This window comes from Cricetulus griseus, chromosome 3 (assembly GCF_003668045.3).
Source record: "Cricetulus griseus strain 17A/GY chromosome 3, alternate assembly CriGri-PICRH-1.0, whole genome shotgun sequence".
Taxonomy (NCBI): Eukaryota; Metazoa; Chordata; class Mammalia; order Rodentia; family Cricetidae; genus Cricetulus; species Cricetulus griseus.
Genome location: NC_048596.1, coordinates 89,785,602 through 89,806,470, shown reverse-complemented (window position 1 = coordinate 89,806,470; position 20,869 = coordinate 89,785,602). Strand labels below are relative to the sequence as shown.

The 20,869-nt window shown below is 45.0% G+C and overlaps 1 protein-coding gene across 1 annotated transcript in view; it reads right to left on the bottom strand.

The window, feature by feature from the left end:
* Window positions 1-6,048: 6,048 nt before the first annotated feature.
* Window positions 6,049-20,869, bottom strand: part of Irag1 (inositol 1,4,5-triphosphate receptor associated 1) — a 148,393-nt gene continuing 133,572 nt past the window's right edge. Inside the window, exons 18-21 of the mRNA XM_035442290.1 lie at window positions 20,214-20,278; window positions 12,963-13,082; window positions 11,099-11,233; window positions 6,049-6,292 (exon numbers count right to left, since the gene is read on the bottom strand). Of these exons, the coding sequence (XP_035298181.1) occupies window positions 6,049-6,292; window positions 11,099-11,233; window positions 12,963-13,082; window positions 20,214-20,278 (564 nt within the window). The remainder of the gene's footprint in view (window positions 6,293-11,098; window positions 11,234-12,962; window positions 13,083-20,213; window positions 20,279-20,869) is intronic.

Here is a 20,869-nt window from a genome sequence, read left to right as displayed (position 1 = left end):
GCGTTATTAAACACTCCAGGGTTATTAAAACCAGGAGCAAAAGTCCATAGGTCACCAGACCACAAAGTACCATAGCTGGACCTGATGTCAAAGACTGAGCTTAACACAGAGATCATGGGCTTTAATATGAAGAAGCTTTTTAGTTGTCTTTTAAATTCAACACATGCAATTACAATTTAAATAGAGTAGAGGTTTTGCAAAGTGGCAGCACAGAAATACAGTACAATCCAGAATGCTGGGCTAAGGATGATGTCTGCATTTGAGTTTAAATCTTACTAACACCTGATGGTGGTGGTGCACACTTTTAATCCCAGAATTCAGGAGGCAGAGGCAGGAAGATCTCTGAATTTGTGGCCAGCTGGGTAACAGAGTGAGTTCCAGGATAGCCTAGGGCTACACAGAGAAACTCTGTCTCAAAAAAAAAAAAGAGAGGAAGGAGGGAGGGAGGGAGGGAGGGAGGGAGGAAGGAAGAAAGAAAAAAGAAAGAAAGAAAGAAAGAAAGAAAGAAAAAAGAAATATACAGGTGGGCAAATGTATTAGTCACTGTAGTCTAACTACTACAACCAACAACGGCACAACTCAATGGCTTACTTGAAAGGTCTATGTGGCATTCCAATGGCTGACAGGTGGTGATGGTAGTAATAGTGGACGTGTATAGTGAGGATTCCACAGTACAGTTTATTCAAAGATAGAGGCTGCTTTTACCTGACTCCCATGGCACTTCTGTCTTCTAATATCTCTGAGTTCTCTTTCTGGATCTTCACAGTGAATCAGCAAATGTAGATAATGGTGTTGAAGATTGCTTTTGAGGCCATGCCTGGAATGTATCACTCCTGTTTATAGCTGAGTAATCAATCCTTGGGTCACATGTTCCCATCTAACCTGATTAATGAGTTTTAATTCAGCTATGTACCCAAGAGTAAAAAGAGCTTGAGTGACTGGAGAGATGGCTCAGCAGTTAAGAGCACTTGGCTGCTCTTCCAGAGGTCTTGAGTTCAATTCCCAGGAACCATTAGGTGGCTCACAACCATCCATAATGACATCATCTGATGCCCTCTTCTGGCATAAAAATAGAGCACTCATACATACATGCTTGAGTGTCCCTGCCTGATCACCCAATATTTGGCCCACTATTTCTCCCTTTTGCAGACCACTGTTCTCTTCTCAAAGAAGGCCACCCAAGGTCCTACCCTGCACAGAGTCCTTGATCTCAGAGTTATGCCCTGCCTTAGTTAATTTTCAATTTCTGTAAGTCACAACCAAGGCAACTTATAAAAGAAAACATTTAATGAACAGTTATAGTTTCAGATGGTGAGTCCATGACCATCATGGTGGGGAGCATGGTGCTGGAGCAGTAGCTGAGAGCTTGTTCCACAGGCATGAGGCAGAGAAAGCTAACTGGAAAGGCTTGGGACTTTTGAAACTTCAAAGTGTGCCCTCCTTGACACCCCCTCCAACGAAGTCACACTTTTTAGTCCTTCCCAAACAGTTCCACCAAACTGGGGACCAAGTATTCAAACAAATGAGCTTGTGGAGGCCATTCTCATTCAAACCACTACATGCCCAGTACTCCAAGTATAGCTGTGGCAATTTGTATACTTGTACCTATGAGTATAAAGGAGTGTATACCACTCCCCAGTGTATTGGTGAGGCAGGATCTGGATGATCTCAATGAAAGTTCCCACTTGTCAAGGGGAAGGACGGAAGTCACAGAAATTATCAGACTAATGTGGTTCAGGAATGCCAGAGAAATGGCATGATGAAGATCATTGCTGTGGATGGGTTGCAGTTTGAGTGTCACTCAAGGGTCTATTGTGGTTAAATGGTTGGTCTCCAGGGTGGTACCATATTAGGAAAAGGAGTTAGTGGTAAGTTTTCCTTGTGCAGTTCCTTTGGGAGCTCTTGGGAAAGGGTTGTTATATAAGGCCACCCTTTTTCTCTCTGTTTCTAGTTTTTTGACACATGACCGCTTGCTCCAACATCCAATCCTGTCACTGCCATTTGCCCTTCACTAGAAATGAACTGGCAAAGGCATCATGACCTTGAATCTCTATCACTGTGATCCAAATGAACCTTTTCTTAAACTGAATGTGGTGGTGCATGCCTGTACTCCAATCACTCATAAGATGGAGGCAGTAGGATAACGAGTTCAAGGCCAGCCTGGGCTACAAAGTAAAAATTGGTTTCAAAATAAACAAAAACAAACAAGGCCCAGGAGACTGTTGAGGTGATTCTGTGGATAAAGGTGTGCCTCACTGAGACTAATGACCTTGTTAGATTCACAAGACCTACATGGTGGAAGGAAAGAACTGACTTCCACAAGAAAAGAACTGGTTACTCTGTCTTAAGGCTAACAGTCCCATAAAATGTAACATATGAACAAAAGTTACATCTCATATTCAAAAGATGGAGGATGGCCATTGTCAATTTTATCAAATCTAGAATCATCTAGATACTAGGAGATGAGCCTATGGACATGCCTATTAGTGGATGGTCTAGATTAGGCCAATTGTGGTGGGAAGACCTGCCCACTGTGGGGGGCATCATTCCCTAGGATGGGATCCTGGACTGTATGAAAATGAGAAAGTAAGCTGAGGACATTCACCACTCTAGTTACTGACTGCAGCTGCAGTTTGGCCAGATGCCTCTAACTCCTGCTGCCAAGAATTCCCCACCATAACAAGCTGTACCCTTGAATTGTGAGCCAAAGTAAACCCTTTCCCCATTAGGTTGTTTTTGCCAGGGTATTTTAGCCACAGGAAAAGTCACAGACATTTTGGAGAAAGATCTAGTCTTTCCAGATTAGATCCTGATTGTGTTTCCCGAGAGAAGTTCAGGTCTACGGTTCTCTGTGGATCTAATTCAGCATTGGAGAAAGATTAGGACTCAGGTCCACATAACAAAGAGGCATTTGACTTCTGCCAAAGGTTTGGAAATGTGCGTTTATTTTCAAACTCAGCTATGTGACATTCTACAGTTCAACACTAGCACACCTACCTGTGTGAGGCTTAACATTAGGGACTGACAGCTGGTGATATGTAAGTCCAGTGTCTCCCTTGCCATTCCCTCTTCCAGGCTGTACAAAGGAAACAGACTTCATGGTGGCTAGAGAGTGAAGTTCCTTTTAGGAAGTGAATCGGTGGTGATGCAAACACATCCGTCTGCAATAGAAGGCTGGCAACCAGACTCGCAAGGCTAAGCAGAAATGCCAGGTTTCGGAGGCATCTTGAATGGGAACCTTTTATTTAATTTTACTGTTATGTCTGGAAACACAAGGCTGGCTTCCATGTCACTGGCCATGTGTGGCAGCATCTGTAACTGCTTCAAGTTATCCCTTGTTTTCCTGAAAAGGTGAACCAACACGTGTGTTTTCAGCCATGCTGTCCTAAATATGGCTATGCTCTTTAGAGATGTCCTTTTCCTCAGCTGCCCTTACAGCTGGAGTAGTGTGGTTGCTGATCTAGGCCCAAGGACTCCTGTAGGCTTCAGAGGTCAGTGACAATGCTGAAGTAGTTTACACATGCTCTTCTCGACTTTGTCTCACCTAGAACAGAGGTGACAGTCTGTGGCCAAATGGCCGATGGGCTCACTCAAGTTGGACCTTCTTTTGGTGTGGGAGTGGGCTGAGATTAGACATTGACCTCCTAGAATCCTAACGGTTGTTCCCTCTGCATTCCATCTACACCTTGTCTTTGATTATGTGATGCTTACTAGTTAAATCTCATTTGGTTGTATCCAGTCCCTTGGAAGGTGCCAGGTAAGCCATCTACTTAAGCTTGCAAAATTCCACTGCCTCACTCTGAACCTCATTACCTTTAATGTCACATCCTGGGGCTCCTCACTCTGCCATGTTTCAGCCACTGTAAAGGGTGCCCCTTCAAAACGAGTATTTTAAAGTGAGGCCTATTCAGGGTGAGTTATGGGAGGCATGTCTCTCTAAAAGGAGTGGTTGCATGGAGTCTTGAACTTGGCAATGGGATTTCTGTAGTCTGGTTTCATTCTTGCTCTCTCAGAGTAAATAAAGATAAACGTAAGCTGGGGTTAGGAATTAGTCATGACAGGTTTCTCATGGAGGTAAGAATGGTCCTGAGGGTGATGGTATTGGGAAACCTCAAATTGTCATGTTCTAGGCTACTCTCCACCTTGAATGTCACTTGTTCTTTAAACCAACATTAATGACCCTCTCAAAAGTGTTTACCATGTTAGGTACCTATCCAAGAGATGGTTAAGACATAGTATTTGAGGGAAATGTCCAGGGAGACAGATGTATAAATGGGTTAGATAGTAGGTACAGGTCAACGATTGAAATTTAACAAGTGCCAGAAGCACTAAGTGGGGTGCCATGCATGATGCTGGCTATCGTAAGAATGTGGGAAGAGGTCACTGAGGCGTGTAGAGAGGGGTAATGTTTGTGCTTGGTCCTCAAGAGTGGTGAGGAGAGGACAATGGCAGGAAACATGCTTATTAGTTGAAGTACAATGGGAGGAGTAATTTCATTTGAGAACCATGGCTAGTTTGGAACAGCTGAAAGGCCAACTGGGGGAGTGGGTTCAGACTGGAAGGCACCTAGCTAGGAGACCAGAGAAGAGTCAGGAGTACAGTCCCTGGAGCCAGACCACTCTAGTTTGAATGATTTACTTACTAGTTATATATGATTGACAAGTTCTCTCTCTCTCTCTCTCTCTCTCTCTCTCTCTCTCTCTCTCTCTCTCTCTCTCTCTCTGTGTGTGTGTGTGTGTGTGTGTGTGTGTGTACACATATTCTTGTATCAGTTATGCTTCTGTTTCCTTATTTGACATGGAGAGAAAAATATCCATTTCAGATTTTGTTTTTCTTGAGGACTAAATGAATTACTACTACCTATATAACACTGAAACACTTTGGGGTCACAACAAATTCTACATGAGGGTTAGCAACAATAACAATGAAACAGAAAAGCAACAACAACAGAAGCTCCATCTCCAACTGATGAGAGCTGAATGAAAATAACAGCTGAACAGTGTGAGAGACACCATGCTGGAGGCTGGATGCGCTCCTTTGGTTTGATGCTGAACAGGTCCTTGGAAGGACACATTTGGGCAGGAATTACATGAGAACGGCAGCCCTGAGGTGCAAGGCAGAGTGAGAGTCTGGAGTGGAAGGCACACCTTTTCTTAACCAAGGGGTGGGTTAACTGTGTAGGATGACTTTCAAATGCAGCACACAAGCAGGGAACAAACTGTGCAGCTCCAAACTGGCATCTGAAGAGCAATGAAGACATGATTTCTTAGGGTTTTCAAACATCTTCAGAGGTGTGGAGGGCTCCCTGTATGGATGCCTAGTGACTACTGTTCCATACCTAGTCAAAACTAGTTGGTTGACACAACATGGATACCACTGGGCAGAGCATGCTTCCAGAGAGTGGGTGTCTGTGCACAAACATGTTGTGTGTACTGTCCATATGTATAAAGATAAGTTATATATTAACTCACATCTTCCTGTTTCCTTTCGAGCATGGGACTACTTTTAACCTGTGTACTTTTGTGAGTAAGCTTTCCCTCTCCAACAGGAAATGGTGATTCTGAAGGGGAGAGAGAAGGCTAAAGATTGGTCACAGGAAGTGGGAAAACATCCACACTGTGACTGCAAGTCCCAGGTCTGATCCTTATGGTCAGCACTGGCCATTAAGTACAATTCTTCCTGATTATGAAACATAGGGAGGAAAGGGGGGAGAGCAGGCTTCTCGATGTCCCCTGAATGAAGGGGTTTTAGTTCTCTCAAGCCATCTGAGCCAGGGGCAAGACTCTTCCCTTGCGCCAGAGTCCTTTGTGAAGGTCGCTTCTTTGTACTCCAGACACTTTCCTGGAACAGTTTTGCTGATCTCTTCAAAGTATCAGGTCACTGTGTGTGAGTAGCTTCCATGGAGGCGATGCGGGTGAAGAGAAAGCCTCCTTGTTCCCCAGTGGGATGGGTGACCACATGTGCACACATGGGCCTGACACACTGAACTTGGGGGCAGGGTGTTGGGTGAATGCACTAGAGCAGGGCATGGCTAAGGAGTCTGATGTCCTACTGCTCTGCTGGCTGCTCTTGCTGGAGTCCTGAGCTCCACCAGGAGTCCCGCTGGGCTGCAGAGCAGGTGGACCTCCCAGGGGGCCCATCGGCCTGCTCTGTACAGGAGTTATAGGAGCTGTAGAGCCCAAGCACAACACTCAAGACCAGCATTACTGCGGTCATCATCCAGATCACCTGCCAGTGTTGACACAATTTGGGATACATGATTTGTAGGAAGCGGACCAGTTCTTCAAGTTTGCTGTCAATGAAATATAGATAGAGAGATTAGTATATGGAGCACATATCTGATGCCCAAACCCATGCTTCCCTGTCTGGAGATACCTTCTATGCTGTCTAAGGCAGGAGTTCTTAAGCTCAACAATTCAGAGAATCACCTGGCAGATCATATTCAAAATATCCCAAGCCTTCTGAATGATGATACCAGTTAGATCTAAGAATCCCTGGGTGATTCTGGTGCTACTGGTCCATACTATCGGAGGCTCATGCATGTTTGTCAACTTCATTATACACATCCTCCACTCTGTTTCTCCTTTTCTCTCCACTCTCTCCAAACTGTTCTCTCCCTTCCTCTTTGTCTCTCTCCTCTGCAGCTGTCTTCTCTACCTTTACCATATTCCCCCTTCCCAACTTCCTCTCAGCCTACCCTCTCTCTCTCTTCAGTTTAGTAAAAAGACATTTAATCAGAGTCCCATCCTAGAGGTTTCTGGAGATGTCCTGAGCATTTTAAGCAAGCTATATTTTTTCTCCTGTGTCTAATTCCAACTCTATGATTTGCAAAGCAAGATTACTGAGGGTTACCAGACCAAAGAGGTAGGGAGAGTGACCAAGGGCTTCCTGTAGACCACATGTCTCACAAAGACACTGTAATGCTCACGTCTGCTGCTTAGGAAGATGGAAGCTTGAACAGAGAGCTGGTGGGAAGTAGATGGGTTGCCATTTATCAAAATACTCAGAAAATGCCCTCCGAAGAAAGGGGCCAGCTCCTTGAAATGCTTGCCTTGGATGCCATGGCCACAGGGGACAGCAGTTGGTCCTTTGTCTGTGTGGGAACCCAGCAAGCAATTTCAGCTGTACAAGTCATTACATGACTTGGAAGTGGACCAATTTCAGCTGTGCAAGCCATTTCATGACAGCTTAGAACATTTGCTTCTAAGGAAAGTCACTGGCTATTTATGCAACTATTGGGAAGGGAGAGATTGGAAGTACAAGCTTCCTTCCTTCTAGCACTATTTATCTTTAGATCTTAGTGGGACATAGTTGGAATACAAAATGGAGTCATTTTTGAGCTGTATTTTTATGATCCCAAACAGGCTACTGGTGTGGGGTGAAGCCCACTCTAAAAAAAAACCTGCACTTATAGGTTTCCTTTTTAATTATGTGTTGGGAGCAGGGAGTATACCCACTAGTGTGCATGTGTTTGTGGAGGTCAGAGGCATCAGATCCCCTGGAACTGGATTTACAGGAGGTTGGGAATTCAGGAGGTTGGGAATTCAGGTCCTCTACAAGAGCAGAATGTTCTCTTCATTGCCAAGACATCTTTCCAACCCCTTAATCCATCCTCAGTCTACAAAAGAGGCAGTCAAGATCTAGGTACATGATCCTTAAGTGGTCACCCCAGTTTTTAGCCTATAAGAGAAACTGGAAACAAAATTAAGCTAGAAACAGAATTCTTTTGGGTCAACTTTTGATGCTAAAGCTTCTGTTTTTGGAGCATTATTGGAAAAGTAATGGCATCACTTAACAGTCACTCAAGCCCATACATCTGAACCAGTGGTGAGAAGAAAGAGCTGGTTTTCTGTTACATATTGTGAATCTCAGCTGTTTACAAAACAGTTCTACAGACCGCATTAAGAAGGTGCTGGTTGCTCTGCCCAAAGTTCTTCCAGAGATCAATAGTTATAATAAACTAGTTCAGTACATATAAGAGAGAAGAAAATTACAAGACTTAGAGTTTGATGTTGAAACCAAATAAGGAGCTAGTTACTGGTCTTACTTCGTTCAATGTTCTTTAATTTATTTATTTAATTTATGTATATGAGTGTTTTGCCTGCATGTATGTGTGTGCACCATGTGCATGTCTGGTTTCCATAAAAGTCAGAAAAAGGCATCAAATCCCCTGGAAATGGAGTTAGGATATTTGTGAGCTGTGATGTGTATGCTGGGAACTAAATCCAGGTCCTCTGAAAGAGCAACAAATGCTCTAAACCTCTGGGTCATCTCTCCAGTCCCAGTGTTTTGTAAAATGTACAAAACAGGGCATAAAGTTCTCTCTCTCTCTCTCTCTCTCTCTCTCTCTCTCTCTCTCTCTCTCTCTCTCTGTGTGTGTGTGTGTGTGTGTGTGTGTGTGTGCACATGCATGCATGGGTATATGAGTGCATATATCTATGGATGCACATGGAGGCAGGAAGAGGGCATTGGATGATCTCCTCTAACCCCTTTTCCTATTCCTTTGAGGAGGGGTCTCTCCTTCGATCTGGAACTCATGTTTGCTCAGGTAGTTTGCTAGAAGCCAGCCAGCTTTAGCTATCTTCTTGTCTCTGCCACTCTTGGAGCTGGGGTTACAAAGTGTTCATGGGATGACTGGCTTGCTCTGTAAGCCACTTAAGGATCATGTACCTAGATCTTGACTGCCTCTTTTGTAGACTGAGGATGGATTAAGGGGTTAGAAAGATGTCTTGGCAATGAAGAGAACATTCTGCTCTTGTAGAGGACCTGAATTCCCAACCTCCTGAATTCCCAACCTCCTGTAAATCCAGTTCCAGGGGATCTGATGCCTCTGTAACTCCAGTCCTCATGATTGAGTAGCAAGTAGTCTTAATAGCTGAGCCATTTTTCTAACCCATGGATTTTTTGATAACTTCGGACTTTGCTTGCTAGTGAGGTGCCAACATGTCACAGGGGACTCATGTTCAAGTGAAGGTTCCTGTAAGCAACTCAGGTTCTAAGGGGCTCCTTAGAAGATGGCTGAGCATCTTCTGGCATCAAGCATGATAGCTCTTGCAACCAGTCTGGCTTGGGTTATGGGTGAGAGAGGGACTTTCTGCATGGGCATGCAGTTTGTATGATAAATGTCCTGAGAAGATGGGCTGAGCCTGAAAAAGTGAAGCTGTACCTGTGTGTTGAAGGCTAAGGACCCTTTGGAGGGCCCTGCTCAGGTCTGGTATTAGTCATCCTCATTGAGGAAGTTATCTCCTCATAACCTAAAACAATGCCAATCAGGTATGAAGGATGGGAGTCTGAATGAGGCCTCTAAAGGTTCAGGTGCAGCAAATGGCCATTGCCAAGAAATGCGCACAAGGTGGGCAGAAAAGGATCCAGGCAAAACCTTGCTTCCCCAGGCTTTCATGAGACAGGAGGGCGCTGCCAACTACAGAGATGGAGTTAGCTAGATAAGGTAAGCCAGACTGTTTATAGTCACATGCTTGCTCTGTTTATTTCTCTTTTGTTCTTTTGTTGTGTGTAGAAGTGTTGGAAATTCTAGCCTGTCTTCGATGAATTCAAGGTGCCAAAGGAAGGGCTCGTGTCCAGGCTTGGGCTTGACAAAGGCAGCCTGGTGGTCTGCAAAATAAATGCAGTTGACCCACAAGAGGAAGGTGAGATGTAAGGAGGACTGGATGCGGTCATGATTAAACTTGAGGTTCTTTCAACAGAGAGAGTGGTGTAACTGGCACAGGCATGTTCACCTCGAGGAAGCATTTCCCTTGACACTCTGAGAAAGCTCTTCCCTTGACAGTGGGGTTGACACAGGCAGGCTGAGTACCCTCCCGCTGGTTGCATCTTCCACCACTGGGTTCTGTCAATGGCATCTACAGGCTTGGAAATACAGTTATCTTCTTTCTAATCTTCACTTACTACCTTATTCATTACATGTGAGTGGGTTCTGGAGCTTGCCAGTGGGAGGCTCAGATTACAGACACTGTGTCTGGGATCAGGGGCAGGTGATCATACAGCTAATGATTTTGCCTAGAGATGTTCTGGACCCCATGATAGTCAAGGGTATCTAAAAGAAGATTTCAGTGACATGTTCCAAGGTTGTTATAACTACATTTGAGAAAACAAAACAAAACAAAGCAAAGCAAAAACAAGACTTATGGTTTTGATGTACTAATGGAGATAGTTGGGCAGAATATATGAAATTGGGGCCTTCTGAAAATCTAGGGTGTTGATCTGGTGCTTATATTGGTAAAGCAGTGCATGCCTCTTCTTAGGGACAGTTTGTTCTGTATTTAAACATATTCCTATATGGGATAGTCCTGGCCTATAGCATCGTGACCTTATTGTATGGAATACCGTGCAACTAGACAAAGTTATTTCTATTGTTCTTGGTCTGGAGATGCATATCAGCAGAAGAGTGCTTGCCTACCATTTGCAAGGTCCTGGGTTCAAACCCTGGTGCCAGTTTTGTTTTGTTTTTAATTTATTGTTTTGCACGGTAAAGTGAGACCTACAGCTGTAATGGAGCAAGTCATAGGATACAGACTTTCTTTCTCTGTGCTCCATCTCCTCTTCCACTCCTTAGAAGCAGATATATTAAAACAGAAAACATTTTATTTCCGACCTAAAGTGAAGAGACTGTGCAAAGGCAAGTATTTGGTCAACATAGGAGGGATCTATTAGAGACTGAACTTTGCCACTGAGCAAACTTCCCTGCCTCGAATGTTCCCTCTGTTTCCCTCTGCTGTTCTTGTTTTTGTCCAAACCCTCTCTAGGAATTCAGGCCAGCTCCTTTGATCTGAACTCATCTGTGATTGTGGCTGTGGAATGGCCTCACCACAGCTTGGCTGTGAGTCCACTAAAAGTACATCTCCCTTTCTCAGCTCCTAAGAGCTAGTAATGGCTTTCTGCTCTGCCCATGACCTCTGACCCCCTCAGCATTTGCAAATGTTCCATTTCTAGCTTAATTTTCTCCAGTTAGTGCCTTCTTAAGTTCTGTTGGCCAATAACTTGGGCCCCAGACCTACTGCCATCTGGGAAAGTAATTTCCATCCAATTCAACAGTTAAATGACTTGAAACCCATTTGGGTTCCAGGTGTGGGCTTCCAACCTGCTTCTCTGATCCTTCTCTTCTTCCTCAGTTTCTTCTACTTCCGCTGGTTCCTCGGGACTCTCCATCTTCTGTTCTTCCTCCTCCTCCTTGAGGTCTTGAAGTTCTTCAGTCTTCTTTACCCCTTCCTGGTATCTGGAGAGTAAAAAGGAAGAACTGAGTCTGGGAGGGCTGGACATGGGGCATTCCTGCCTGAGATCCTGGGGGAGGGGACTAAGAACCTCCAGTCATTGCGCACTTCCCATGGCTCCATACAACAGGAAAAAGCTGGGAAGCTCTGCTGAACCCCAATGCAACACATGTCAGTACCATTTCCCCTCACTCCTTAGCCATCCTTCCTGTTTATGTGACAGTGTGACAAACTGGGGAAAAATGTGGGACAAGGTCTACTGCTGGTTGTTATCCTACAAAACATTCCCCAGAGATAAGATTGCATTTTCCCTATGGAACCCAGGAGCTTTAACTTCAGGGTACTGGGTTGTGTTTCAGAAATGTCAGGTTTGACATTGGAAGGTACCCAGACAATGCTCATAAAACCAATGGAGGGACTTTGCTCTTATGTTTTCTGAGGTGAACCTTCCTTAAAAGCTCCCCCATGAGGCCAGGCATTGGTGGCGCACGCCTTTAATCCCAGCACTCGGGAGGCAGAGGCAGGCAGAACTCTGTGAGTTCGAGGCCAGCCTCGTCTCCAGAGCGAGTGCCAGGATAGGCTCCAAAGCTACACAGAGAAACCCTGTCTCAAAACCAAAAAACGAAAACAAAAAACAAAACAAAACAAAAAGCTCCCTCATGAAGCCAGGCAGTGGTAACATACTTAATCCCAGTACTCAGGAGGCAGAGGCAGGTGGATCTCTGTGAGTTCGAGGCCAGAACTCATGAGCTAGTTTCAGGTCTACAGCACTAGCTCCAGGGTGGCCATCGCTACACAGAGAAACCCTATCTCGGGGGTGGGGGGAAGAAAAAAGAAAAGAAAAAAGCTCTCATGGGAATCAGTATTTCCCTGAACAGATTTGCTCACTTGTCTCACAGTCAGGTGTCTAACTTCATTAGTTTGGCTGGGACAATCCCACCTATCACCAAGTGACTGCCATGCAAATACATGGGGCTCTGTGCCCATGGTAAGCTGAACCTCCCTCGGGAGCCGTGGGACACTATCCTGGGTTAAGGGTGAGTTTCTATCTTGAGTCCTGGACTTTGGAACCTGCCAGTGCTCTCTCGCAATGACTGAGCTGGCTCCGGTTGCTAATGTAGCTCATTTAGAGATAGGCAAGGGTAGAAATGGTGGGGCAAGGGCAGGAGGGAGAGCTCTGATTTGTAGGGAACACTAGGGTGATTCTAGGAAGCACAGTTGAAGGTGCCCCCTGGGCACTGTTGGCAGCAACACGACAACTCTGCATATGTGTCAGGAAGCCTCAGGCAGCACCAAGAGGAACCTATCCCAGGCCTCTCTGATGTTTAGATCTTTCTAGGCAGTGGCATCATGCCTGAAAGAGAAGGGTCTAGGTGAAGCTAGCCATTGTCTAAGCACATCCTGTGTCCTGTTTCCCTATGTAGGCCTTTCTTGACTAAAGAGGCTTTGGGTAGTTGGGTGGTGGTGGCGCACACCTTTAGTCCCAGCACTCGGGAGGCAGAGGCAGGCAGATCTCTGTAAGTTCGAGGCCAGCCTGGTCTACAGAGCAAGTTCAAGGACAGGCTCCAAAAGCTACAGAGAAATCCTGTCTTGAAAAATAAAAAAACAAAAACAAAAAAAGAGGCTCTGGGCCCATTGATTACTTCCCAAAAAGGCCTCAGAAGCAAGCCAGGGTGTGGGAAGCTCCCTTCTGAGACCTGCCAGGTGCCCTTGGGGTGTCGAGGTCTGACTCACCCTTTGTTGTAGGCTTCTTCCTCTGCCCTGGCCTTGGTCTCCTGGCTCATGTCCTCCAGGCAGCTTGGGAGTGGCACGGGGACACAAGCTTCACAGTCAGCCTCTGCATTTGTCTTTCCACTGGTGAGAGGAGGGAAGTACAGGATGTCATTGCAGGGAGAGATGGAACATCTACAGACAAAACCGTATCTTTGGCCTGGTTCCTTATTCAAAGAGGAAACTCGGGCTCTTCACTGACTTTTGAGTTTTTAAACATCTACTTTGAGACAAGATTTTATAAAGACCTGCTCCATGAATCTTCCCCAGCCCCCGTAGGAGGCAGACACTACAACAGCTCCCTTAGCCTGATGTCCCCAAATCCAACTTTATTCTTATTTCAGGAGGTGCTGTGAGTGGACAGGCAAGTGTCACAGACAGCAGAGCCCTGCCACGAGGAAGTAGACAGAAGCATCCTAGTTCTTTCTTTTCCCATAGACTGTGTCTATGACTTTCACTTATTCTTTCAACTGTGCATTGAGTGTGGTAATGTTACACATACAAGGCAATGTGGAATTGTAAAGAAGAAAAGATAAACCTCTTTTTTTGCCAATGTAGAGTTTTGTAGAAAGAAAAAGTAATCATATTAATTACAAACTATATATAATATTTGTGAATGAAACTATCCAGTGACAGAAAATGAAAAAAGAGAGGGTGTGTATAGAGTGAATGGTCAAAAAAGACCTCTCTGAGATGCTGAAACAGAAACCCTAGCCTCAAAGATGAGATATGCGCACAAAATATCATGGGGCAGAGGATGGAGGGTATATAGACTGGGAGACCTGAGCTGACGAGAACAACCAATATGGCAGGAGCTAAGTTTGGAGCAGGATAAATTGTCATGCACATGAGGTACCCAATAAGAAATGTTGGGTGGACAATTGGAGATGCCCAAGTGAGGCTGAGATACCTTATGTTTTAAGAATATAAAGGATGGATGATAGCCTAAGGAGAGATCATGAGGAAAGAAGAGCAGAGATCTCAGGACCAACTCCCAGGTACCTTCAAGCTCATCTGAGGAGGATAAGGAAGAGGAGGAGGAGGGGGGAGGAGGAGGAGGAGGAGGAAGAGGAGGAAGAGGAAGAGGAGGACAAGAATAAAAAGACAGAGAAGCAGAGAGGTAGGTGCAAGCCAAAAGGGGGTCTGGCTTGGGAGTCAGGGAGAGAAGGCTCACTGTGTTTCACTGTGCCTTCTGAAAGTTTGTGTTCCTGGTGGGGTTTGATAATGCAAGGGTCACATGGAGCCTTGAGGTAATGATGAATGAGCTTGATAAGGAAGGGTAAGTGAGAAAGGTACAGACACAGTGAACCCTCCTTAGGCCATCATCCATCCTTTATATTCTTACAACATCAAGTGAGTATCTCTGCCTCACTTGGGCTAGGAAGGGGAGTACAGGGAGTGCACTGGCAGGACAGCTCAGCTGAATACATGGGCCAAGGGCTGCAAGCATATTCAAACACAGGCAGAAAGGGTCTGATGGAGATGATGGGAGAAGATGGCCAGAGACAGTACCTTTGACTAAAGAAACCAAGACCTTTAAAAAGCAAGAGAAACCTCACCTTGACTGGACAAAGAGTAGAAGAGAAGGACAGTGAGGTGGGGTCCTGACAAACAAAGATGAGCTGGCTCCTATCCAAACGGGAAAGCTCTTTGTAAGAACAAGGCCAGGTCTTTTGCAGAGAGTGAGAGTAGAGGGTCTGAGAAGGCTGAGAAACAGCAGGAAGTACAAGCGTCATGTGGAAAAGTAGGAAAACAAGCACACTAACGAATCACCTCAGGATGGTTGGGTGTGCTTGGAGCCTGTCTAATGTATGAATGAGTGCACCACAAGTTCAAAGGAAGCAACCTAATAACCTAATAAGATGGATTCTGCAGCCATCTTGGTGCCCCTAATCTGACTGGGAGTGGCAGCATCATTGAGGTGCCCAGAAACAAGACCACATTGTAAGCTGAACCGTCTAGCAGGAAGCTAAGGGTCACTGTTGCTTTTCTTTAGGCAAAGTCCAAACCTTCAGCTTGCTCACTACTCTTGGCATCAATTTCCTGTCTCCCAGCTTTCCCTCAGACCTTGAAAATGTATGTTTCATCGGGCTAGAAACCAAACCCCATCATGAACAAGAAAGATAATGCTCTAAAAATACCAGCTATTCATAACATTTCTCCTCCTGTAAATCATACTCTCCACTCCCTTCCCGGTGACCTTAGACTAATGTGCAGTTTCCTATTTGTCCAAAGACTGGAGCAAGCGAAGAAAAACACAAGTAGAGTAAAGGGTGGGGACAGCCATTCTCTCATGAAGTGTATTTATATATTAGAAGTGAAGTATGGTCACCACACTTTTAGTTTCTTTTCTCCACAGCTGCCCACATTAGAGGGTCCTTAAAGCTAAACAAATATGAAGAGAAAGTGCCTAAGATGACCCTGCTTCAAAGCCCAGCATCCCAGGCTCAGAGAACTTAAATACTAGCCTGAGGCTTTGGAATCTTGTAAACCCTTTCCCTGGCAGGATTGAGGATATTCTAATGGAAATAGAATATTTCCCTCCCCTTGGCTAGCAGACTATCAGAACAATATACCCCAAGAAACTGAAATTTCCTCAGGGATCTCATGCCGATAGAAACTAGGCCAATTAGAGGGGAAATTTGTCTCCCCAAAAGAGCCTTGTAACTTGCCAGATCACGTTGCAGGACAAACTGGAGCTGAGACTGTGGTGGTCAATGATGGGAGGGACCACACCTCGACCAGAACTATCTACTTATGCTTATCTCTGGCCCAACCCTCTGTCCTGTCGGAACTGAAGATGTATTGGGTAGAGGGCCACTGGACCTCTTTGGTTTTCTTCCCAATATAATAATATTGAATAAATCCTTTTCTGCTTTCTACTATTAATTTGACCCTTTTAATTGGCTGATTGGTCTATGACCTTAACTCCAGTAACAATTAGTGTGTGGGAGGGCTCAAATTTGGCCCTGTTGCAGGTTGATGCTGACTCATGCTTTAACTGTACTATCTACTGTCCTTGTGAGGCATTCCTTCCCGGCAGCTAAGAAACACAAGCTCACTACTTGCCTACATTCACATCACATGTCAAGATGAGCCATCTTCCTTGGTCCCTCCTTCAGTTCTCTTCTGGGGCTCTGAGTGGTGTGGAAGGCCCAAGGCATCTGCTGAATGAAGCTATCCCCACCACATTCCCATAACCAGCAATGCTCCTTCCTCCACAGACTGCTTCAAGTATGAGAGGCTTTGAAGGCTTTGGTTTACCACCAAGCAAGATGCTGGGATTGGAGGTGGGACAAATATAGTAATGTTAATTTTGTTGTTATTTTCTGGCTTCTAGACCAAGCTTGGAGTTCCCTAAATACTTTCTCCAACTACCTGGAAGTTTCTCCTTGTGCACTTTTAAGGCTCAGATCAAATCCTTCTGCTCTGTGAGATCTTTTTTGATTTGCTACTGTCTCCCAGGCCAACTGGCTAAATAAAGTGGATCTATCATCTCACCTCATAACAAAGAGAGAATGTTTTCCCACCTGTCCATTTCTCCCTCAGATCGTGAGCACACATGGAGGGCTGTGTTTGCAAGGTGCCTGATGCAGACTGTAGTGCTTTTATTACTCCAGTTTCACAGTGACTTGTCTAATCCCTGTCAGTGAAATGAATAGCTCCTATCTGTTAATGAGGATTTCCTGAGAACCTAGAATTCTGCTTGGACTAAGAGAATCTGTATTCATCTCTGTAAATGAGAGCTGGGCACAATCTGTGCCCATCCCAGGGTTCACTGGGTGGATTGTGGCATCCATCCTCAACCTGGAATGCCGTGCCTTCTTTCTGGAATGATTCATTAAACTGTGGCTGTGTTTATCACTGTGCTCTGCTTTCAGTCACATGAGTTCTGTTTGTTCAAAGTAAACTGTTGGCCAAGCTAGTTATTAGTACATTAGTGAGCAGTATTTGAAAGTGACTTCAAGCCTTTCCAAAGGGCAGATCTTGCCTCTTAGACTCATCCATGTTGCTAAATCATCGTTATTCAGTGGCTTCTTTTGATAAGCCCACTCCAGAGGACCTCAGCTATGGGACCTTCCTTACCCCCTTGCACCCAGGCCCAGATTCTTGGGTGATGATTATCCTGGGATATAATTTTCTCCAGAATACAATCAATAAGGGGATACGATTGTTTGCTGTGCAAATTTAATGACCCTGGCTTCTTCAAAAGCATAGAAAACAATGATTTTAAATACAATAGCTAACACTGCACTGTGACACCAGCATCATGGCCTGTCCATAAAAATAATCCACTAATACTCCCATACCCTGGCTTTGCTGATGCTTTGGTGAGTAGCTCTGCACACACCCTCTCATACCCCATTCTGTCCCACTCTCCATGCCCATCTGATTACCGGGTTCTCCCCCAAAGAGTTCTGCTTCCCACCCTTTCCTCTATAGTCCTTCTGAATGTCCTCTGTTCTGTTAGGAGGTTAAGAGCATGAGCCAGGCCATCTTCTAGCTGTGTAAGCTCAGGGAGTATATCTCTGGGCATCATCTTCCTCATCAATAAGACAGAGGTGTTAATAATGTATCCACCTCATGAGGTCTTTGGCAGAGTTAACAAGGAATGGATAGCAATTAGGGGGAAAGGTGCCTGGCCTACAAGGAATGAGTTTTAACTAAGAACAAGAATTGGCATCACCACCACCATAGCCATCAAAGAATTCATCATTCTTTGAATTCACCACTACCTTGGAATGCTGTCAACTTCCTAGTCACCTAGTTGATGATAAAACCTTTAGGCTTAACTTTAAAAGCAGATCCCTAGGTGGAAACATTTTCTGAGCCCCACCCCATCTTACACCCACACAGTGTTAGGGGCACATTTTCTCATGTGTTGGTCCCTTAGCAACGTGTACTTCCTTATGACAACATTCATCAAATCATGGAAAAATAGGCTGCTTCCTGTCTGGCTTTCCCACTAGACTAGCACTCCTTGAGAGAATTCCATGGGACTGACCCTGAGAGCACTTGTCAAAAGAACAATAGAATAAAACACCATGGACATACAGCTCTCCCTATATGTATCTTTGAGGATAACTAAAAACCATTCTCTGGCCATATGTTTAAATCTATACATTTCTAGACTTTTGTTGAGTTGAATATTGTTTTGCTATGAAATAGCCTACAAGAGCAAGACTGGAAACGCTCTAAACTCTCATGGGACAGACAGTGTAGTCAGCTGCTCTGTGTGATGGACTGGCCATGGGCTCCTCTCACATGCCTAGCCAGTTCCCTTCCTTATATGGAACACTTGGGAAATGGGGGATCATTTATCAGGAAGCTCAATACAACTACAAATATCTGATAAATCATAACACATTATTTCTCTTCAACAATGTGACTAGGCTAATAGGAATTGGTGCATCTATATATAACTAGAGAGGACATAAATTCATTTTCACTTGAAAATTGTTTGATTATTGACCACTTGAGGGTCTATGATGCTTCCGGGTCTGTGCATTTGGAGGAAAAATCAGTTAATATCTTTTATAAGTCCGCAGGGAGGAGCGGCTATTGTTTGGAGTCTCCAGGGTCCCTCCTTCCTTTAGACCTCCCTCCCCTCTTTGCAGTCATCTTTATTTGGAAATATTTCCAGTAGGTGAGCCAGTAGGTGAGCCACATGGATGATGACAGTTTCTAGCTAGCCTAGGAGGGAGCTATAAACTAATCCTGGGAACCTCTGACTTGACTTTGAATCTCACTTTGGCCTTTTAGCTAAACCTGTGAAAGGTGACCCCCTGCCTGATCCTCACTCATTGATACTGAAGATTTGGAGCTGTCCCTCAGATTCTCTTACAGAGGACATCTTGAGTTCCTAATAGCCCCCAATGCCTTGAACATGAGCTCTCAGCTGGCCTGAACATTAGTTCTGAATGAGAGTCTATCAAGGAGAGCTGGGGACCTAGAGCCTCTGCCTTGGCTGTGTCTGTAGACCTAGAGTTGGGGAGAGGAACTTTAATGTAAATGCTCTGAAATGGATTGATGAGCCCAAAGTGAAGGCTAACAGAACTTCAGAGAGTATAATCATTTCTAAGTAGATTCAGAGGCTGGGAACTAGGCATTGTGGTTCTATGTGGTAAGATTTTGTAACCGTAGATATGCGTGTTTGATGACTAATTCATCATATCTTGAGTTTTTCTGAAGTAATCAAGAAGTGAGAAGAGGGTACACTCATGGTGAAAGGGGTGGATATGCTGGTGGGTGACAAAGGGGATAAATACTTTGGAAACTTGGCAATCACACACCGAGAGTGAGGAACACAGTCTGGAGGTAGGGAGCTTGGGAGTGTCTTTGAAGTGACAGAGGGCCCAGCAGTCACACTCCCTGCCAGACAACACAGCAACAGAAAATGAAGGACTAAAGCTGCTTCAAGGCAAAGAAAGAGAAATGAGGTCTGCACTCCACCAGCTGAGGAAAGAAGTGGCAGCTGTGATCCAGATGTTTTCCAACAAGCAAATGAAAACAGTTCAAAAAGTAAGCCATAAGCCCCCCATACTCCCCACCTCTTCACCCCTACCCCCAACCCGGGGTGCAGAAGAACTACCTTAGTGCTCTGGCTTAGCATGAGAAAGCCTGTAAACTCCATGGGTGCCAGGCCCAGGAGACCCTCTCTGCTCTTGAGCCAGTATGTATCTTCCCACTTCTTGACAGAGAGACTGTTTTGTTTTTTTAAAGCAATTTACCCTTCCCAAAGTCACCATGTTTCGGGGACCCTCTCCCCCTCTCTAGGATAGTTTTAAACCCATATAATGATTCTATTCCCAAATGGAAGAAATGTATTCATCTTCCTCTAGATACAGTGTTGTCCAAAGGGAGTCACAGAGAGCTGGCATTCTGCCACACTGGAGCCGCCTACCCTGGACTTGTTATCTAAGCCCTGTTGAATTAGAGCTTTTTTGTCTTCATAGCCCAAAAGAATCCCAACTAACGAGGAGGCTTTCTCCCCCTCAGAGGGTCTTAGGCAGGGTGTACTTAGCCGTAGTATCTTCCTGGTCCAAGAATTTTACAAAGTAAGATCTGAAATCTTTGTGGGTCTCAGAGTCCTATTCTTTTCTCCTAGAACTTGATTTTCTTTCTATTTCATTTTTGGGTTGAGGATGAGAGTAAAGAAAGGGTTTTTCCCCCCCTAAGGATCCCCAATATTAAGTGGAAAATAGAGAAACTTACTTTTCCAAAAGTGCAGGCAGTACTGGGGGGACAGATGTGTTGCCTTTTCCGTTGGGCGATTCGGACTGGATGGAAACAGGAGCCAGAACTGAGGATGAGTGATGAAGGAAGCAGCCAGGGCTACTGGGCCTTGGGTGATGCTTGGGGGTGGGGCAGCTGCTGCTGCTGTCCCTTCTCTCTCCATCGTTCCCCTCCCCCCCACTGCTTTGCAATCTGTATTCTGAGGCTCCATCCTAGCAGGGAGCCATCGGTTTTACTGTCCCCTTTCCTGAGTACCTATAGGCCTTCTACCAAATGTGGGTCTAGAATTCCTTGGGATGGACTCACATAAGCATCACTGTTCCCACAGGTACTGTTCCAAGTACAAAGGTCAGGAGATGCCTAATGTCACAATGTGCTAAAGCTGGCAGACATTTCTGTACAATTCACCTGGGCCCCTGTGCTGCTCTGCTGCAGCAGTCATTGTTAAAGCATACACTTGCAGCTCTGGGCCTACGCTAGGATCACCTGGATTTGGGTAAACAGTACAGAAGCATTCCAGAGTTTTGGGGTGGGACCCACAACCAGGGTGTTTTCAATGTAGACTTTTTTTGACGTAAAAAAATAGTTCTCATTGTCAACCATTTGTCTAAAGGTATACATTCTGAAACCATAGT